The 21,409-nt window shown below is 48.1% G+C and overlaps 1 protein-coding gene across 1 annotated transcript in view; it reads left to right on the forward strand.

Annotated features, from left to right (window-relative positions):
- The window catches only part of LOC139228306 (cyclin-dependent kinase 18-like), a 135,779-nt gene that overhangs the window by 83,707 nt on the left and 30,663 nt on the right, over nucleotides 1-21,409 (forward strand). Inside the window, exons 7-8 of the mRNA XM_070859486.1 lie at nucleotides 14,896-14,990; nucleotides 15,915-15,977. Coding sequence (XP_070715587.1) covers nucleotides 14,896-14,990; nucleotides 15,915-15,977 — 158 coding nt within the window. The remainder of the gene's footprint in view (nucleotides 1-14,895; nucleotides 14,991-15,914; nucleotides 15,978-21,409) is intronic.

The raw sequence follows: 21,409 nt of genomic DNA on the forward strand, positions 1-21,409 counted from the left end.
TGTATTCCGAAGATAGTAGTTTCATTCTTAAACCTGCCGGGTTATGTTGAGGACGATGTGCTGATCAAAAAGTTGAAGTGGTGGACATTAAACTTTGCTCAGTAATAAAGAGGAGATACTATCCTGGAAGCTGATGGAACCCGTTATGTAAAAGTGCAGTTCCCAGAGGGGGTGAAGTCATTACCCTACAGCATGAAATTCGAGACAATGAAAGGAGTGCAGTATTTCTGGGTTCTGCATGATAACCAGGTGAAGGTTTGCTATTACTGTCTTGGATATGACCATCTCATAATAATGTCATAGCAGTGCATCTGGAAAATGGTGACATGATAGGTCCAAGTCAGCATGGATTTGTGAAAGGGAAATCATGCTTGACAAATCTGGAATTTTTTGAGGATGTTTCCAGTAAAGTGGACAAAGGAGAACCAGTTGATGTGGTATATTTGGACTTTCAGAAGGCTTTCGACAAGGTCCCACACAAGAGATTAATGTGCAAAGTTAAAGCACATGGGATTGGGGGTAGTGTGCTGACGTGGATTGAGAACTGGTTGTCAGACAGGAAGCAAAGAGTAGGAGTAAAAGGGTACTTTTCAGAATGGCAGGCAGTGACTAGTGGGGTGCCGCAAGGTTCTGTGCTGGGGCCCCAGCTGTTTACACTGTACATTAATGATTTAGATGAGGGGATTAAATGCAGTAGCTCCAAATTTGCGGATGACACTAAGTTGGGTGGCAGTGTGAGCTGCGAGGAGGATGCTATGAGGCTGCAGAGTGAGACTTGGATAGGTTAGGTGAGTGGGCAAATGCATGGCAGATGAAGTATAATGTGGATAAATGTGAGGTTATCCACTTTGGTGGTAAAAACAGAGAGACAGACTATTAACTGAATGGTGACAGATTAGGAAAAGGGAAGGTGCAACGAGACCTGGGTGTCATGGTACATCAGTCATTGAAGGTTAGCATGCAGGTACAGCAGGCGGTTAAGAAAGCAAATGGAATGTTGGCCTTCATAGCGAGGGGATTTGAATACAGGGGCAGGGAGGTGTTGCTACAGTTGTACAGGGCCTTGGTGAGGCCACACCTGGAGTATTGTGTACAGTTTTGGTCTCCTAACTTGAGGAAGGACATTCTTGCTAGTGAGGGAGTGCAGCGAAGATTCACCAGACTGATTCCCGGGATGGCGGGACTGACCTATCAAGAAAGACTGGATCAACTGGGCTTGTATTCACTGGAGTTCAGAAGAATGAGAGGGGACCTCATGGAAACGTTTAAAATTCTGACGGGTTTAGACAGGTTAGATGCAGGAAGAATGTTCCCAATGTTGGGGAAGTCCAGAACCAGGGGTCACAGTCTGAGGATAAGGGGTAAGCCATTTAGGACCGAGATGAGGAGAAACTTCTTCACCCAGAGAGTGGTGAACCTGTGGAATTCTCTACCACAGAAAGTAGTTGAGGCCAATTCACTAAATATATTCAAAAGGGAGTTAGATGAAGTCCTTACTACTCGGGGGATCAAGGGGTAAGGTGAGAAAGCAGGAAGGGGGTACTGAAGTTTCATGTTCAGCCATGAACTCGTTGAATGGCGGTTAAGGCTAGAAGGGCTGAATGGCCTACTCCTGCACCTATTTTCTATGTTTCTATGTTTCTAATCTGTCTAGACCTGTACTGTTATAACCGTGGCAATTCTGGACACATCGCTCGGAACTGCAAGGCAGAGAGCTGTGCGGTTTGTCACAAAGGCCCCACCCGCTGTGAGTGTGAGGCAGAAGGAAGCTCCTTGAGTGACGAGGAGATGGGAGAAGGAGCAGGAGGTGTGAGTGGAGTGGCCGGAGGAGCGGAGCAGGAGGAGGACACAGCCGCCGAACGGAGTGAGGAAAGAGCACAAGAAGAGGCAGAAAATTACGGAGCAGAGAACAGGATGGAGATGGTGGAAAACACACCAAGTACGGTGGATAAGGACAAAGACAGTGGAGGGCAGCACGGGTCAGGGTCAGAGTCGAGCTATAATATGGCTCGCCTTCAGGTGTCCGTGGGGGGAGCAGAGGGGGGTGCGGGGTAAATACTCCAAAGAGAGACGGGGAGTTGTACATCTTGGGGAGCAGGAGGGGGAAAGACTAGGAGAGGGTGCAAGAGGCAGGAGCCTTCAAGGGGCAGCAGGACGGGAGCAGGGAGACAAAGACACCAATAGGGAGCAAGATGGATGGAGACGTGCCATTGTCCCAGAGAGAGGAGAAACGGGGAGCAAGGGTCAGCGGTGGAGGTGAGGCCGAAGGGAGTGGCACTGTTGGATAAACCGGGTTACTAGGAGGACTCTCTAAGGGAGATTCTGTATCTGACAGGAAACAGGGACAGGAGATTACAGAAGAGCTCGAGAGTGAGGAGTCAGAGGGGGATGGAGACATGGAATTGGGGGGTGGGGGGGATCATGTGGAAAGGGAAAGGTTAGTGAGGGGATTATTAGGAGCAATGATTACATTGGTCTCGATTAATGTGAACGGACTGAGGGGGGAGAAGAAATTGCAGCAGTTGTTGCAGTGTTTTGAAGGCACTGACCTGTTGTGTCTGCAAGAAACCTTTTGGGATGAGGATATCCGAGAAAGAGTTCGGAAGGTTTGGAAGGGAGAAGTGTTTGCAAGTTACGCAAATAATAACCGTAGAGCGGTGGTTGTTTTAGTGAGTTTGTCCATAAAGGAGAACGCTGCATTGGTGGACAAGGACACTGAGGGGAGATTTTTACAGCTAAAGGTACAAATGGATGAATTGAATTGTGATCTCTTTAATATCTATACGCCGAATGACCATTGCAAGCATCGTGAGTTTTTTCGGTGGTTATTCACAGAAGTGATAGAGACAGAAAACCCTTGTACAGTGGGGGATTTTAATGTATTTTTATCTCGGATGGATATTTCAGCCCAGATGACCTTTAAGGATGATAACTCGAGAGATGATTGTAAAAATGATGACAAATTTAAATTTGAGAGACTTATGGAGAGATCAGAACCCCATAAAACGGGTTTCTCCAGGAGAGGTTGTGTGAGTGATATTTTAAAGCAGAGCTGAATAGATTTTGTGTGAATGCGGGAAGGGTTAAGTTCTGAGGTGATGGAGATTTATTATAAAAAAATATTTTTTAGTGACCACTCGGCTTTGGTTCTTAAAATTAGGAACAACAGAGTTAAGATCGGTCCAGGGGTGTGGATTTTAAACAATCAGTACCTGAAAGAAATTGCTTTTAAAGAAGGGATTTTAAATATAATAAAGAATGCTTGGAAGGAAAGTTTATTCTTGAAAGAAAAAAAGAGTTTGGTGGGACAATTTCAAAGATGAGGTAAATATTTTTTCGGTACGTTATGGGAAAGAGAGAGCAACAGCTAACTGGCGTCAAGAAGAGAATATAAACAGAAGGTTTACAGATATCTGTAAAGCAGTTGACGGAGGGAATAAAGCAGCAGAGACTAAGTGGAAGGTTTTAACGGAAGACTGAGAATTATTGCAAGCTGAAACATGCAAGGGGGCCATTCTCCGCGCAAAGGCTAAAGATGCATTGGAGGGAGAAAGATGGGGACTCAGGTAGTTGAAACACTGTCGGTGAACATGAGGGAGGGATTGTTGGAGGTAGTTGAAACACTGTCGGTGAACATGAGGAAGGGATTGTTGGAGGTAATGGACACACTGTCGGTGAACATGAGGAAGGGATTGTTGGAGGTAATGGACACACTGTCGGTGAACATGAGGGACGGATTGTTGGAGGTAATGGACACACTGTCGGTGAACATGAGGGAGGGATTGTTGGAGGTAATGGACACACTGTCGGTGAACATGAGGAAGGGATTGTTGGAGGTAGGTGACACACTGTTGGTGAACATGAGGAAGGGATTGTTGGAGGTAGGTGACACACTGTCGGTGAACATGATGAAGGGATTGTTGGAGGTAGGTGACACACTGTCGGTGAACATGAGGGAGGGATTGTTGGAGGTAATGGACACACTGTCGGTGAACATGAGGGAGGGATTGTTGGAGGTAATGGACACACTGTCGGTGAACATGAGGGAGGGATTGTTGGAGGTAGTGGACACACTGTCGGTGAACATGAGGGAGGGATTGTTGGAGGTAGGTGACACAGTCGGTGAACATGAGGGAGGGATTGTTGGAGGTAGGTGACACACTGTTGGTGAACATGAGGAAGGGATTGTTGGAGGTAGGTGACACACTGTCGGTGAACATGAGGGAGGGATTGTTGGAGGTAATGGACACACTGTCGGTGAACATGAGGGAGGGATTGTTGGAGGTAATGGACACACTGTCGGTGAACACGAGGGAGGGATTGTTGCAGGTAATGGACACACTGTCGGTGAACATGAGGGAGGGATTGTTGGAGGTAATGGACACACTGTCGGTGAACATGAGGGAGGGATTGTTGGAGGTAGTTGAAACACTGTCGGTGAACATGAGGGAGGGATTGTTGGAGGTAGGTGACACACTGTTGGTGAACATGAGGAAGGGATTGTTGGAGGTAGGTGACACACTGTCGGTGAACATGAGGGAGGGATTGTTGGAGGTAATGGACACACTGTCGGTGAACATGAGGAAGGGATTGTTGGAGGTAATGGACACACTGTTGGTGAACATGAGGGAGGGATTGTTGGAGGTAGGTGACACACTGTTGGTGAACATGAGGGAGGGATTGTTGGAGGTAATGGACACACTGTTGGTGAACATGAGGGAGGGATTGTTGGAGGTAGTTGAAACACTGTTGGTGAACATGAGGGAGGGATTATTGGAGGTAATGGACACACTGTCGGTGAACATGAGGGAGGGATTGTTGGAGGTAATGGACACACTGTCGGTGAACATGAGGGAGGGATTGTTGGAGGTAGTTGAAACACTGTCGGTGAACATGAGGAAGGGATTGTTGGAGGTAATGGACACACTGTCAGTGAACATGAGGGAGGGATTGTTGGAGGTAGGTGACACACTGTCGGTGAACATGAGGAAGGGATTGTTGGAGGTAGGTGACACACTGTTGGTGAACATGAGGGAGGGATTGTTGGATGTAATGGACACACTGTTGGTGAACATGAGGGAAGGATTGTTGGAGGTAGGTGACACACTGTCGGTGAACATGAGGAAGGGATTGTTGGAGGTAGGTGACACACTGTTGGTGAACATGAGGGAGGGATTGTTGGATGTAATGGACACGCTGTTGGTGAACATGAGGGAAGGATTGTTGGAGGTAGGTGACACACTGTCGGTGAACATGAGGGAGGGATTGTTGGAGGTAGTTGAAACACTGTCGGTGAACATGAGGGAGGGATTGTTGGAGGTAGGTGACACACTGTCGGTGAACATGAGGGAGGGATTGTTGGAGGTAGTTGAAACACTGTTGGTGAACATGAGGAAGGGATTGTTGGAGGTAGGTGACACACTGTCGGTGAACATGAGGGAGGGATTGTTGGAGGTAATGGACACACTGTTGGTGAACATGAGGAAGGGATTGTTGGAGGTAATGGACACACTGTCGGTGAACATGAGGGAGGGATTGTTGGAGGTAGGTGACACACTGTCGGTGAACATAAGGAAGGGATTGTTGGAGGTAATGGACACACTGTTGGTGAACATGAGGGAGGGATTGTTGGAGGTAGGTGACACACTGTCGGTGAACATGAGGAAGGGATTGTTGGAGGTAATGGACACACTGTCGGTGAACATGAGGGAGGGATTGTTGGAGGTAGGTGACACACTGTCGGTGAACATGAGGAAGGGATTGTTGGAGGTAATGGACACACTGTCGGTGAACATGATGAAGGGATTGTTGGAGGTAGGTGACACACTGTCGGTGAACATGAGGAAGGGATTGTTGGAGGTAGGTGACACACTGTCGGTGAACATGAGGGAGGGATTGTTGGAGGTAGGTGACACACTGTTGGTGAACATGAGGAAGGAATTGTTGGAGGTAATGGACACACTGTTGGTGAACATGAGGAAGGGATTGTTGGAGGTAGGTGACACACTGTTGGTGAACATGAGGGAGGGATTGTTGGAGGTAATGGACACACTGTTGGTGAACATGAGGAAGGGATTGTTGGAGGTAGTTGAAACACTGTCGGTGAATGTGAGGGAGGGATTGTTGGAGGTAGGTGACACACTGTCGGTGAACATGAGGGAGGGATTGTTGGGGGTAGTGGACACACTGTTGGTAAACATGAGGGAGGGATTGTTGGAGGTAATGGACACACTGTTGGTGAACATGAGGGAGGGAATGTCGGAGTTAGCTGCTGCAAACACACCCAGACCTCTCGGCCATTGATGGAATCAATAGCCACTCCCACTCCAATCCCCACACCAGCCTCTGAAGAACCCCAAGCCGGGCCTTCCACATTACCGCCCCCTACCGCGTCCCCCCCATCAAGAAGTGCACATTACTCGAGATGTTCGAAAGAATAAGCTTGGTACCAATCCGAAAAATGCTGCCCCACCGCCTGCGGGCAGGGGTGGAGTCACCAAGACCAAGCACAGCGGGTGTCTTAGAATAAGGTGGAGGAGAGATGGGTGCAGCCTTTCTTTGTTGCTGTTGTTGTTATTATTGTTGTTACTGTTGTAACTGTTCTCAAATTAAAAGTTTATTGTAAGTGATGTAAATTTACAAGTTTAAAAGTTTTTCACTGATACAAGAATATTTTTATTAAAGTTAAGTTAAGTACAAACAAGTGTTAAAGTTTTGAATAAAATATATTTTAAGTTATAACTAAATCATTTCTATCATTTGTTCCATTAACCCAAACAACATTACGGAACAGGTCCAAACAATAAACATGGTCCCTGTGGAATAGTTGCCGCTGAGCCTTCAGGCAGCAAAGCGTTCACAGATGAACTGCTGGCGCAAGGCTCGAGCAATCGTTAAAGGGGCACGACGGCCCGCCCTCCTCTGCCGTCGTGCTCCAGGTTCAGGTAGTAGTTACATGGCTTCCTCATCCTCCTCCTCGTCCTCCTCCTCCTCGTCATCTGCATCTTCATCATCATCATCATCATCATCATCATTATCATCATCAGCCACTCTCACCTCAGGTGGGTCTTCCACTACCAGCTGCTGCTGCCTCATGATGGCTAAGTTATGCAGCATGCAGCACACAACAGTGAACTGACCGACATTCTCAGGGGAGTATTGCAAGTAGCCTCCGGAATGGTCCCGGCATCGGAAACACTGCTTCAAGATGTCAAGGATCCTCTCTCTTATGCTGCGTGTCGCAATGTGCGACATGTTGTACTCTCGGTCAGCTTCTGTCCGGGTTACTTATAGGGGCGTCATGAGCCAAGTGGTGAGGCCGTACCCTTTGTCTCCCAGCAGCCAGCTCTGCCCTTCTGGCTGCTGCTGAAACATGGCAGATAGAACGCTGTCGCGTAGGATGAATGCATCATGGTTGCTGCCAGGGTATCTCGCATCAACTGCCATGATGCGATGCATGTCGTCACAGACGAGCTGCACATTCATGGAGTGGAAGCCTTTTCTGTTTCTGTACATCTCGGAATCCTCCAAAGGTGCTCGCAAGGTGATGTGGGTACAATCAATGCAGCCCTGTACCTTGGGGAAGCCAGCAATCCTGGAGAAGCCCACAGCCCTGTCACGCATTGCCTGGTGGTCGCTGAGGCGTGAGTCCGGGGATCAGCAGAGGCCGATAAAAGGCCGCGAGAGGCAGCGAGAGTTCGTGGTCGCTGAGGTGTGAGTCCGGGGATCAGCAGAGGCCTATAAAAGGCCGCGAGAGGCAGCGGGAGTTCGTGGTCGCTGAGGCGTGAGTCCGGGGTCGGAGGCCTATAAAAGGCATGACTTGTGAGGCTACAGGGAGAAGGCAAAAAAGAAGTAGAAAGAAACAGAAAGGTGACGTCACAGCCTAGGGGGTAAGTGATTGGCTGGTGATTGGTGAGTAGCTTTTCTTTTTCTTTTTTATATCAGTCAGTAACTTTTAACATTGTTGTTGCCAATTTAAGTGTATCTAAGGATTAAGTCATGGCAGGAGAGCTCGGTCGGGTGTTATGCTCCTCCTGTACCATGTGGGAACTCAGGGACACTTCTGGTGTCCCTGACGACTACGTGTGCGGGAAGTGTATCCGCCTCCAGCTCCTGACGGACCGCGTTGCAGAATTGGAGCTGAGGGTGGATTCACTCTGGAGCATCCACGATGCTGAGAATGACGTGAGTAGCACGTGTAGCGAGTTGGTCTTACCGCAGGAGAAGGGTCCACAGCCAGACAGGGAATGGAAGACCAGCAGGAAGAGTAGTGCAAGGAAGGTAGTGCAGGGGTCCCCTGTGGTCATCCCCCTGCAAAACAGATACACCGCTTTGAGTGCTGTTGGGGGGGATGTCTCATCAGGGGAAGGCAGCAGCAGCCAAGTTCATGGCACTGTGGCTGGCTCTGTTGCACAGGAGGGCAGGAAAAAGAGTGGGAGAGCGATAGTGATAGGGGATTCAATGGTGAGGGGACTAGATAGGCGTTTCTGCGGCCGCAACCGAGACTCCAGGATGGTATATTGCCTCCCTGGTGCAAGGGTCAAGGATGTCTCGGAGCGGCTGCAGGACATTCTAAAAAGGGAGGGAGAACAGCCAGTTGTCGTGGTGCACATTGGTACCAACGACATAGGTAAAAAAAGGGATGAAGTCCTACGAAACGAATTTAAGGAGCTAAATTAAAAAGTAGGACCTCAAAAGTAGTAATCTCGGGATTGCTACCAGTGCCACGTGCTAGTCAGAGTAGGAATCGCAGGATAGCTCAGATGAATACGTGGCTTGAGCAGTGGTGCAGCAGGGAGGGATTCAAATTCCTGGGGCATTGGAACCGGTTCTGGGGGAGGTGGGACTAGTACAAACTGGACGGTCTGCACCTGGGCAGGACCGGAACCAATGTCCTAGGGGGAGTGTTTGCTAGTGCTGTTGGGGAGGAGTTAAACTAATATGGCAGGGGGATGGGAACCAATGCAGGGAGACAGAGGGAAACAAAAGGGAGGCAAGGGCAGGAGACAGAAAGGAGATGAGGAGAAGTGGATGGCAGAGAAACCCAAGGCAAAGAACAAAAAGGGCCACTGTACAGAAAAATTCTAAAAGGACAAAGGGTGTTAAAAAAACAAGCCTGAAGGCTTTGTGTCTTCATGCAAGGAGTATCCACAATAAGGTGGATGAATTAACTGTGTAAATAGATGTTAACAAATATGATGTGATTGGGATTACGGAGATGTGGCTCCAGGATGATCAGGGCTGGGAACTCAACATCCAGGGGTATTCAACATTCAGGAAGGATATAATAAAAGGAAAAGGTTAAAGAGGAGATTAATGCAATAGTTAGGAAAGACATTAGCTTGGATGATGTGGAATCTATATGGGTAGAGCTGCAGAACACCAAAGGGCAAACAACGTTAGTGGGAGTTGTGTACAGACCTCCAAACAGTAGGGGGAGGGCATCAAACAGGAAATTAGGGGTGCATGCAATAAAGGTGCAGCAGTTATAATGGGTGACTTTAATATGCACATAGATTGGGCTAGCCAAACTGGAAGCAATATGGTGGAGGAGGATTTCCTGGAGTGCATAAGGGATGGTTTTCTAGACCAATATGTCGAGGAACCAACTAGGGGGGAGGCCATCTTAGACTGGGTGTTGTGTAATGAGAGAGGATTAATTAGCAATCTCATTGTGCGAGGCCCCTTGGGGAAGAGTGACCATAATATGGTGGAATTCTGCATTAGGATGGAGAATGAAACAGTTAATTCAGAGACCATGGTCCAGAACTTAAAGAAGGCTAACTTTGAAGGTATGAGGCGTGAATTGGCTAGGATAGATTGGCGAATGATACTTAAGGGGTTGACTGTGGATGGGCAATGGCAGACATTTAGAGACCGCATGGATGAACTACAACAATTGTACATTCCTGTCTGGCGTAAAAATAAAAAAGGGAAGGTGGCTCAACCGTGGCTATCAAGGGAAATCAGGGATAGTATTAAAGCCAAGGAAGTGGCATACAAATTGGCTAGAAATAGCAGCGAACCCGGGGACTGGGAGAAATTTAGAACTCAGCAGAGGAGGACAAAGGGTTTGATTAGGGCAGGGAAAATGGAGTACGAGAAGAAGCTTGCAGGGAACATTAAGGCGGATTGCAAAAGTTTCTATAGATATGTAAAGAAAAAAAGGTTAGTAAAGACAAACATAGGTCCCCTGCAGTCAGAATCAGGGGAAGTCATAACAGGGAACAAAGAAATGGCAGACCAATTGAACAAGTACTTTGGTTCGGTATTCACTAAGGAGGACACAAACAACCTTCCGGATATAAAAGGGGTCAGAGGGTCTAGTAAGGAGGAGGAACTGAGGGAAATCTTTATTAGTCGGGAAATTGTGTTGGGGAAATTGATGGGATTGAAGGCCGATAAATCCCCAGGGCCTGATGGACTGCACCCCAGAGTACTTAAGGAGGTGGCCTTGGAAATAGCGGATGCATTAACAGTCATTTTCCAACATTCCATTGACTCTGGATCAGTTCCTATGGAGTGGAGGGTAGCCAATGTAACCCCACTTTTTAAAAAAGGAGGGAGAGAAAACAGGGAATGACAGACCGGTCAGCCTGACATCGGTAGTGGGTAAAATGATGGAATCAATTATTAAGGATGTCATAGCAGCGCATTTGGAAAGAGGTGACATGATAGGTCCAAGTCAGCATGGATTTGTGAAAGGGAAATCATGCTTGACAAATCTTCTGGAATTTTTTGAGGATGTTTCCAGTAAAGTGGACAAGGGAGAACCAGTTGATGTGGTATATTTGGACTTTCAGAAGGCTTTCGACAAGGTCCCACACAAGAGATTAATGTGCAAAGTTAAAGCACATGGGATTGGGGGTAGTGTGCTGACGTGGATTGAGAACTGGTTGTCAGACAGGAAGCAAAGAGTAGGAGTAAATGGGTACTTTTCAGAATGGCAGGCAGTGACTAGTGGGGTACTGCAAGGTTCTGTGCTGGGGCCCCAGCTGTTTACATTGTACATTAATGATTTAGACGAGGGGATTAAATGTAGTATCTCCAAATTTGCGGATGACACTAAGTTGGGTGGCAGTGTGAGCTGCGAGGAGGATGCTATGAGGCTGCAGAGTGACTTGGATAGGTTAGGTGAGTGGGCAAATGCATGGCAGATGAAGTATAATGTGGATAAATGTGAGGTTATCCACTTTGGTGGTAAAAACAGAGAGACAGACTATTATCTGAATGGTGACAGATTAGGAAAAGGGGAGGTGCAACGAGACCTGGGTGTCATGGTACATCAGTCATTGAAGGTTGGCATGCAGGTACAGCAGGCGGTTAAGAAAGCAAATGGCATGTTGGCCTTCATAGCGAGGGGATTTGAGTACAGGGGCAGGAAGGTGTTGCTACAGTTGTACAGGGCCTTGGTGAGGCCACACCTGGAGTATTGTGTACAGTTTTGGTCTCCTAACTTGAGGAAGGACATTCTTGCTATTGAGGGAGTGCAGCGAAGATTCACCAGACTGATTCCCGGGATGGTGGGACTGAACTATCAAGAAAGACTGGATCAACTGGGCTTGTATTCACTGGAGTTCAGAAGAATGAGAGGGGACCTCATAGAAACGTTTAAAATTCTGACGGGTTTAGACAGGTTAGGTGCAGGAAGAATGTTCCCAATGTTGGGGAAGTCCAGAACCAGGGGTCATAGTCTAAGGATAAGGACCGAGATGAGGAGAAACTTCTTCACCCAGAGAGTGGTGAACCTGTGGAATTCTCTACCACAGGAAGTAGTTGAGGCCAATTCACTAAATATATTCAAAAGGGAGTTAGATGAAGTCCTTACTACTCGGGGGATCAAGGGGTATGGCGAGAAAGCAGGAAGAGGGTACTGAAGTTGCATGTTCAGCCATGAACTCATTGAATGGCGGTGCAGGCTTGAAGGGCCGAATGGCCTAATCCTGCACCTATTTTCTATGTTTCTATGGATGGTCATGGGGAACTTTATGTCGTCATTCCTCCGGGCATATAGTGCAGCAGTCACCTGCCGAATGCAGAGATGTGTTGCATGTTTAGAAATGGCTCACACACCCCCAGTTGTGGCCTGGAATGATCCAAATGCATAAAATGAAAATGCAGCTCTAACCTTTACTTCAACTGACAAAGCAGTCCACCTGATGCCTCTACTTTGCAGGCCTGTTTTTATAACGCACAGATCTCGGTTACAACTTCTTTGTGGAATCGCAATCTTCTCACACAGTCTGCATCACTCAGGTGCAGGTATGAACTCCTATCTCGATATACCCGACGTGGGTAAGGCCTCATGCGTGCTCCGAGGTACCTCATGCGATGATGTCTAATCAATTTTCTCCTCTGTGGCACCATCATGCAGAAGCCTTGCATGAGGTATGGCATTGTCAATATCGCCCTCATAATTAAATTGTAGCATTGCAAGAAGCTCAAAACAGCAGGACAAAGCACTCACACCTTCTTTCCTCTCTCTCTCCCCAAGGTTGATGCCCAATTATGGTCTGCGCATGTGCAATAGGCTTGCTTAGAACGGGAAGCTCGGCATTCAATGAAGACATTTGGGGCAACGAAGTCTAATGCAATTCTTTAATTTTTGATTATTTTCAAAGTAGCACCCCACCACCGACTGAATGTCTGGGGTTACATTCAGGCATTACATCACTGCTGGGTGCTGCTGTTTATCCCTGTATTTATTGTGGGAGACCGAGAGACAGAGAGTGTGAGAGAGTGACAGAGAGAGAGAGAGTGTGAGAGAGTGACAGAGAGAGAGAGAGTGTGAGAGAATGACAGTGAGTGTGAGAGACGGGCGGCGGTGGGGGAGGGGGGAAAAAGGCGGAGAGTGTGAGGGAGACAGAGAGAGAGAGTGTGAGAGAGTGGCAGCAAGTGTGAGAGAGTGACAGCGAGTGTGAGAGAGTGACAGCGAGTGTGAGAGAGTGACAGCGAGTGTGAGAGAGTGACAGCGAGTGTGAGAGAGTGACAGCGAGTGTGAGAGAGTGACAGCGAGTGTGCGAGACGGGTGGCGGTGGGGGAGAGGTAGAAAGGCAGAGAGTGTGAGGGAGACAGAGAGTGTGAAAGGGAAAAAAGATGGTGGACGAGGCTGGATTTTCGACTGGAGGCTTCTCCGGAAGATAATGGCGGCGGGGCGGTAAATTTAGCCGGGAAATGGTTTGCGACGGCATCCAAAAATTCATCCGCTGGGCCCCAAGAGTGGGGCGGAGCGCTATGGGAGGCGTTCCACACCTCTCTTAGGGCGCTAGGCCGGCTAAGCAACTGAAAATCCCGAGCTAAAGGGATCTCGGGCGCAAAACACAAAAAAACATTCACAATATTTACTGACCCCACATAAAGTAAATCGCAAAAATACAGACCAATCACACTTACCTCATGCAGTTGTTCCTTCCCTCACTGCTGCCGGGACAGCTCGGACTGCCCACTTTCCCTAGCGGTCCCACTAAGAGGTGCTATGAGTGCTGCTCCAACCAAATTTCACATCGCGGTTGAAACCGGGGGCGTTGCACACCGGCACGGTGCTCCCGGGTGCTACTGCTCAGCGCCATCGGAAAACCGGCACCAAATGTCTCGGCGAGGCCCTGGAAGCTGGTCGTACCATTTCCAGACCAATAAACGTCCCTCTGGGGCATGAACAGAGGCCGTATCAAACCCCAGCCCAGATAGTGTGAGACAAACAGGCTGTGAGAGTCACGGTGAGAGAGAATGTGTGTGTGAGAGTATGAGAGAGAGAGAGACTGGGTGAGACACTGGAAGAGAGAGAGTCTGAGAGTATGAAAGAGAGAATGAGAGTATGAGAGAGGGAGAGTGTGAGAGTATGAGAGAGAGAGTGAGAGTATGAGAGAGAGAGTGTGAGAGTATGAGAGAGGGAGAGTGTGAAAGTATGAGAGAGAGAGTGTGAGAGTATGAGAGAGGGAGAGTGTGAAAGTATGAGAGAGAGAGTGTGAGAGTATGAGAGAGGGAGTGTGAGAGTATGAGAGAGAGAGAGAGACTGGGTGAGGCACTGGGAGAGAGAGAGTATGAGAGTATGAGTGAGAGAGTGTGAGAGTATGAGAGAGAGAGAGTGTGAGAGTATGAGAGAGAGAGAGAGTGTGTTTGCCTCTGGGAGAGATGGAACATGAGAGAAAATCAGTGTGGATAAATAGGCGGTCAATGAAATTCTGGCGGGTTTATAACGGGTGGGCAAAAATGACCCCCAGCGTGTGTGAGAGGGGCAATGTGTGAGAGGAGGGGAGTGTGTTGTGTGTGAGAGAGTATGAGGCCGACCGAGAATATGTCAGAAGGACAGAGTGTGCATGAGAGGGTGCGAGAGATGGACAGATCATGTGTGAGCGACAGAAAGAAATCAGATCGTTGTGAGAGAATGTGTGTTAGTGTGGCACAGAACTGGTTATAGAGAGACTGACTATTCTACACTGACAGGAGGTGTGTGTAACTGGGCACACACTGAAGTAAAAAAAATTCATTCACAGGATGTGGGCGTCGCCAGCAAGGCCAGCATTTATTGCCCAATCCTAATTGCCCTCGAGTGTCTTGCTGGGTCATTTCAGATGACAGTTAAGAGTCAGCAACTTTGCTGTGAGTGTGACATATAGACCAGACCAGGTAAGAATGGCAGATTTCCTTCCCTGAAGGGCATTAGCAAACCAATTGGATTTTTAACAACAACCTCATGGTCACCAGATACTAGTTTTTTTAATTCCAGATTTATTTAATTAACTGAATTTAAATTCCCCCAACTGCCGTGGTGGGATTTGAACCCACATCTCTAGATCATTAGTCCAGGTTTCTGGTCCAGAGACATTACGACTGTGTTACCGTTCCCCATAAGTGCGGAGATATGCCCCAATTAATTGTCCTGTTCTCTCTCCACAGTCTCTCTGCTAAAGAATCTGAAACATGCCAACATCGTCACTCTGCATGACATCATCCACACTGACCGCTCACTCACACTTGTCTTCGAGTATCTGGTAAGACAACAAACTGTGCCAACTCACTCATAATCGTTCCTTTCATTCTAAAATAAGTTTTTTGTAATTCTGTCCTCAATACCATGTTAGTTTTGCACCCACTGTTCCATCAAACACTCCCAGGGCAGTGACAGCATGGGGTTAGATACAGAGTAAAACTCCCTCGACACTGTCCCATCAAACACTCCTTGTACAGATAGAGCACAGTTGTCCTAGAGTTTCACCAGTACTGCTATTAACCCAATTGCTCATGTAGATGGAGCGTTATCTAACCCGTGCTGTACCTGCCCTGGGAGTGTTTGATGGGACTGTGTAGAGGGAACATTAATCTGTATCTAACCCCGTGCTGTATCTGTCCTGGGAATGTTTGATGGGACAGTGTAGAGGGAGCTTTACTCTGTATCTACCCCCGTGCTGTACCTGCCCTGGGAGTGTTTGATGGGACAGTGTAGCGGGAACTTTACTCGGTATCTAACCCCGTGCTGTACCTGCCCTGGGAGTGTTTGATGGGACAGTGTAGAGGGAGCTTTACTCTGTATCTACCCCCGTGCTGTATCTGTCCTGGGAATGTTTGATGGGACAGTGTAGAGGGAGCTTTACTCTGTATCTACCCCCGTGCTGTACCTGCCCTGGGAGTGTTTGATGGGACAGTGTAGAGGGAACTTTACTCGGTATCTAACCCCGTGCTGTACCTGCTCTGGGAGTGTTTGATGGGACAGTGCAGAGGAAGGTTTACTCTGTATCTAACCCCGTGCTGTACCTGCTCTGGGAGTGTTTGATGGGACAGTGCAGAGGGACGTTTACTCTGTATCTAACCCCATGCTGTACCTGCCCTGGGAGTGTTTGATGGGGCAAAGTTGGGGTATGAGTGTTGCAGAACTGATCTCCAATCACCTGATGTCACTGTATCCATTTGCTTTGCAGGACAGTGACCTGAAGCAGTACATGGACAACTGTGGGAATATCATGAGCATGTATAACGTCAAGGTGAGAAGTATTCCTAAAACCACTTTGGTGGAGCCATTTTGAGAATTGTTGAAAGTAAAGAACAGAAATCAAGCTTTGGTTTGAAGAAGTTTATCTGTAGAGTCGCCAACTCTGGTTGGCCATATTCCTGGAGGCTTCATCACATGGCTGCCCCGCCTACACTCTCCCGCCATTGGTCCATCCTCTGGGCCTTCCCAAGCCAATTGAAAAGGAATGGAGTCTTGTAACCCGATTGGATTAATTGTGTCTGGCACTGAAACACCACTTTTTTCTGCCATAAGGAAGTAATGATGAACTTTTATCAATATCGGCCTGGAGTATTGTGTCCAATTCTGGATACCGCACTTTAGGAAGGATGTGAAGGCCTTAGAGAGTATGCAGACAAGATTTACGAGAATGGTTCCAGGGATGAGGGACTTCAGTGACGTGGATAGACTGGAGAAGCTGGGGTCGTTCTCCTTAGAGCAGAGAAAGTTGAGAGGAGATTTGATTGAGGTGTTCAAAATCATGAGGGGTCTGGACAGAGTAGAGAGAAATTGTTCCCATTGGTGGAAGGGTCGAGAACCAGAGGATACAGATTTAAGGCGATTGACAGAAGAACCAAAGGCGACATGAGAGAAAACTTTTTTACGCAGCGAGTGGTTAGGATCTGGAATGCGCTGCCTGAGAGGGTGGTGGAGGCAGACTCAATTGTGGCTTTTAAAAGGGAATTGGAGGAGTCCCTGAAGGAAAAAATGTGCAGGGCTATGGGGAAAGGGTGGGTGAGTGGGACTGGCTGAGGTGCTCTTGCAGAGAGCTGGCATGGGCTCGACGGGCTGAATGGCCTCCTTCTGTGCCGTAACCGTTCTTTGATTCTATGATCTCCTAACTTTTGATGACTAATAGATGAAGTTTAAAGAGAATGAAATAAACACAGTTCTGTTTAATGCTCCCTGTGCCCCGTGTCCTGGAGATTGATGTCTGGTTTCTGGTGTGTCCTGCACAATTCTGGAGGATCGGTGACCTCTCATTGAACCCTCGTGTCCATTCCTTTGCCTGGACATTTGAGCTTTTTGAGCAAACTGTCTTGGAAATTTCCAAAGTGTTGACCAGGCAGCAAAAGGCAAGTTTGCTTCGAAATAAAAGTCTATTTTTTGCCACTCACGCTGGGTCTCATGACACAGGGCCAATAGTTGAAATTAATGTTTAATGGACTTAGGTCTTCAGTGGAGCGAATCTCGGAAGACAAGCCCTTCCCCTGGCCCTCCAGCCCATCCCCAGTCCTGTCCTTACTCAGGTCTTGGCAATAAGGTGACGTGATGTCCAGTGAGCTGGTAATGTTGCTCAAAGAATGTTTTGGCATCGTTGCATCCACTCGAGCTAATACCACGGCTAGTCTCCATGCTTCTTTAAATAATTAACCCGAGAGAACAGGCTGAAACCAATTGTACAGTTTGTGATGGTAAAGAACAAGGAAAAAGGTCCAACTCCCATAACTGGCAGCTTTTGCACAATTTCATTGTCGGCATGTTTCTGTAACTTAACTCGTACCAAGTCCCGTTCACCCATCATCATTATCATCATTTTCATCATCACCCCTGTGCTCGCTGGCCTACTCTGGCTCCCGGTCCGGCAATGCCTTGATTATACAAGATAACATATAAGATAATGAGCGGGCTCCACAAGGTGGATGCAGAGAGGATATTTCCACTCATAGGGGAAACTAAAACTAGGGGACATAGTCTCAGAATAAGGGACCGTCCAATTAAAACTGAGATGAGGAGGAATTTCTTCTCTCAGAGGGTTGTAAATCTGTGGAATTCTCTGCCCCAGAGAGCTGTGGAGGCTGGGTCTTTGAATATATTTAAGGCGGAGATAGACAGATTTTTGAGCAATAAGCGAATAAAGGGTTATGGGGAGCGGGCAGGGAAATGGAGCTGAGTCCATGATCAGATCAGCCATGATCTTATTAAATGGCGGAGCAGGCTCGAGGGGCCAAATGACCGACTCCTGCTCCGATTTCTAAAAAAAAGTTTTTTTCTCAGACTTGATTTCAAATCCCTCCACGGCCTCCCCCCTCCCTATCTCTGTAACCTCCTCCAGCCCAACAACCCCCCCGAGATATCTGTGCGTTCCTCCAATTCTGGCTCCGATTTTAATTGCTCCGTTATTGGCGGCCGTGCCTTCAGCTGCCTGGGCCAGAAGCTCTGGAACTCCCAGGCTAAATCTCTCTGCCTCTCTCGACTCCTTCAAGACCCTCCTTAAAACCTACCTCTTTGGCCAAGCTTTTGGTCACCTGTCCTGGTATCTCCTTATGTGGCTCGGTGTCAAATTTTGTTTGATAATCGCTCCTGTGAAGCGCCTTGGGACGTTTTACAACATTGAAGGCGCTAGACAAATACAAGTTGTTGTTGTAAAAGGTACACAGATACGTTACAATGGTGAGCAGGCAGCACACAGAGGCTGCTAGTTGTACAAAGGGTTCTTACTGATTTTCTAACATTAATTTTCCCCTCTCGGCTTTATTTTAATGTTTCTTTCCAGTATTTTGCCCTCCTTCCTCTCACTGAGATGGTCTCGGGGGCCAAGGCCGCCCCTTTTGCCACGTTGTACAGGGTGGCCGCTGCTCCTGGGTGATCCCTGACGACCAGTGCTGGCAGGCTATTCGATCACGGGGACCGTCACGGTTGATCGCGACGCTGTCCAGCGGTCGAGAGCTGGAATCTTTCCGGACAAATTTGCCCCCCCCCTCGCCACCGGTTCTCCCCAATGGGTCGAGCGATGTGATCAACTCTAGCGTCCCTTGGATCAGCTCAGTAGAATCTTACCTCTGACCTCAGGGTTTGTACCTCTCTTTTCAGTCTTTTCCCCCCCCCAGCTCTTGTGAGGGAAGTAAGCAGTCACCTTCCCATCACCTCGGCCCCTCCAAGATTTTCACCCAGAAAACATATCGCTCACATCTTTTTATTTCCCCCATTATTTTAAAAAGGATTTGATTATTGGAAATTGCAGGAGAATTTTAAAAACATTTATAAAGAGGGAATTTGAGAACAGTACAATGAAACACTGCCATCTGGTGGCACAACAGGGCGGTGGTCACATGTCCATTACCTTGTGACATAAAACTGGAATGTGGGCGGAGACAAAAACTAGAGGCCATTAATATAAGATAGTCACTAATAAATCCAATAGGGAATTCAGGAGGAACTTCTTTAGCCAGGGAGTGTTGAGAATGAAGAACTCGTATTGCTGAGGCCACACCTGGAGTACTGTGTACAGTTTTGGTCTCTGTATTTAAGGAAGGATATACTTGCATTGGAGGCTGCTCAGAGAAGGGTCACGAGGTTGATTCCGGAGTTGAGGGGGTTGACTTATGAAGATAGTTGAGCATGTTGGGCCTATACACATTGGAGTTCAGAAGAATGAGAGGTGATCTTATCGAAACATAAGATAATGAGGGGGCTCGACAAGGTGGATGCAGAGAGGATATTTCCAATCATAGGGGAAACTAAAACTATGGGGGCATAGTCTTAGAATAAGGGGTCACCCATTTAAAACAGAGATGGAGAAATTTCTTCTCTGAGGGTTGTAAATCTGTGGAATTCTCTGCCCCAGAGAGCTGTGGAGGCTGGGTCATTGGATATATTTAAGACGGAGATAGACAGATTTTTGAGGGATAAGGGAGTGAAAGTTTCCGGGGAGCGGGCAGGGAAGTGGAGCTGAGTCCATGATCAGATCAGCCATGATCTTATTGAATGGCGGAGCAGGCTCGAGGGGCCAGGTGGCCTACTCCTGCTCCTATTTCTTATGTTCTTCTGTTCTTATGCTACCACAGTGAGTGGTTGAGGCAAAAAGCATAGATGCATTTAAGGGGAGGCTAGATAAACACATGAGGGAGAAAGGAATAGAAGGATCATCATCATAGGCAATCCCTCGGAGTCGAGGATGACTTGCTTCCACATGAACATGCGTTGTCAGGTGACTGAAGAGTCCAATGTGGGACCTACAATCTCTGTCACAGGTGGGGCAGACGGTGGTTGAAGGAACAGGTGACTGGAGTGCTTGGGTTGTCACATTCTCCTTCCACTATTTACGCTTGGCTTCAGTTTGTTGCCGGCAAAGAGACTCGAAGTGTTTAGCGCCCTCCTGGATGCTTTTCCTCCATTTTGGGCGGTCTTGGGTCAGGGATTCCCAGGTGTCGGTGGGGATGTTACAAATTTTCAAGGAGGCTTTGAGCGTGTCCTTGAAGCGTTTCCTCTGCCCACCTGGGGCTCGCTTGCCGTGTCGGAGCTCCGAGTAGAGCGCTTGTTTTGGGAGTCTCGTGTCAGGCATGCGGACGATGTGGCCCGTCCAGTGGAACTGGTCAAGTGTGGTCAATGCTTCGATGCTGGGGATGTTGGCCTGAGCAAGAACACTGACGTTGGTGTGCATATCCTGCCAGTGGATTTGCAGGATCTTGCGGAGGCACCGTTGATGGTACTTCTCCCGTGTTTTGAGGTGCCTGCTGTACATAGTCCATGTCTCTGAGCCATATAGAAGGACGGGTATCTCCATTGCTCTGTAGACCATGAGCTTGGTGCCGGGTTTGAGGTCCTGGTCTTCAAACACTCTCTTCCTCAAGCGACCAAAGACTGCAATGGCGCATTGAAGGGCAGGCATCAACAATGAAGTGTTAGACCTCATTGTTGATGTCTGCCCTTGCTGATAGTAGACTCCTGAGGTATGGAAAATGGTTCCTGTGATCCAAGGCCTCGTTGTGGATTTTGATAACCGGGGGGTCGTGCTGTGTGGCGGAGGCAGGTTGGTAGAGGACCTTTGTCTTACGGATGTTTAGTGTAAGCCATGCTCTCGTATGCCTCGGTGAAGGTGTTGACGATGGCTTGGGGTTCGTCCTCCGAGTGTGCGCAGGCGCAGGCGTTGTCTGCATACTGTATTTCAATGACGGAGGATGGGACGACCTTGGATCTGGCCTGGAGAAGGCGGAGGTTGAACAGATTCTCGTTTGTTCTGTAATTTAGCTCCACTCCAGCGGGGAGCTTGCTGAGGGTGAGATAGAGCATTGCAGCAAGGAAGATCGGGAAGAGGGTTAGTGTGATGACACAGCCCCGCTTGACCCTGGTCTGAACATGGAATGGGTCTGTGATGGATCCATTGGTCAGGATCATGGCTTGCTTGTCATCGTGGAACAGGCAGAGAATGGTGACAAACTTTTGAGGGCAGCCGAATCTGAGGAGAACGCTCCATAATCCCTCACTGTTAACAGTGTTGAAGGCTTTTGTAAGATCAAAGAAGGCACGTACAAGGGTTGTTGCTGTTCCCTGCATTTCTCTTGTATCTGCCGCGTGGTGAAGACCATGTCTGTTGTGCCCCTTAGTGGCGGAATCTGCATTGCAACTCTGGGAGGAGCTCTTCAGCCATGGGGAGAAGGCGATTGAGGAGGATTCCTGCGATGA

The sequence above is a fragment of the Pristiophorus japonicus genome, chromosome 17 (genome assembly GCF_044704955.1).
Source record: "Pristiophorus japonicus isolate sPriJap1 chromosome 17, sPriJap1.hap1, whole genome shotgun sequence".
NCBI lineage: Eukaryota > Metazoa > Chordata > Chondrichthyes > Pristiophoridae > Pristiophorus > Pristiophorus japonicus.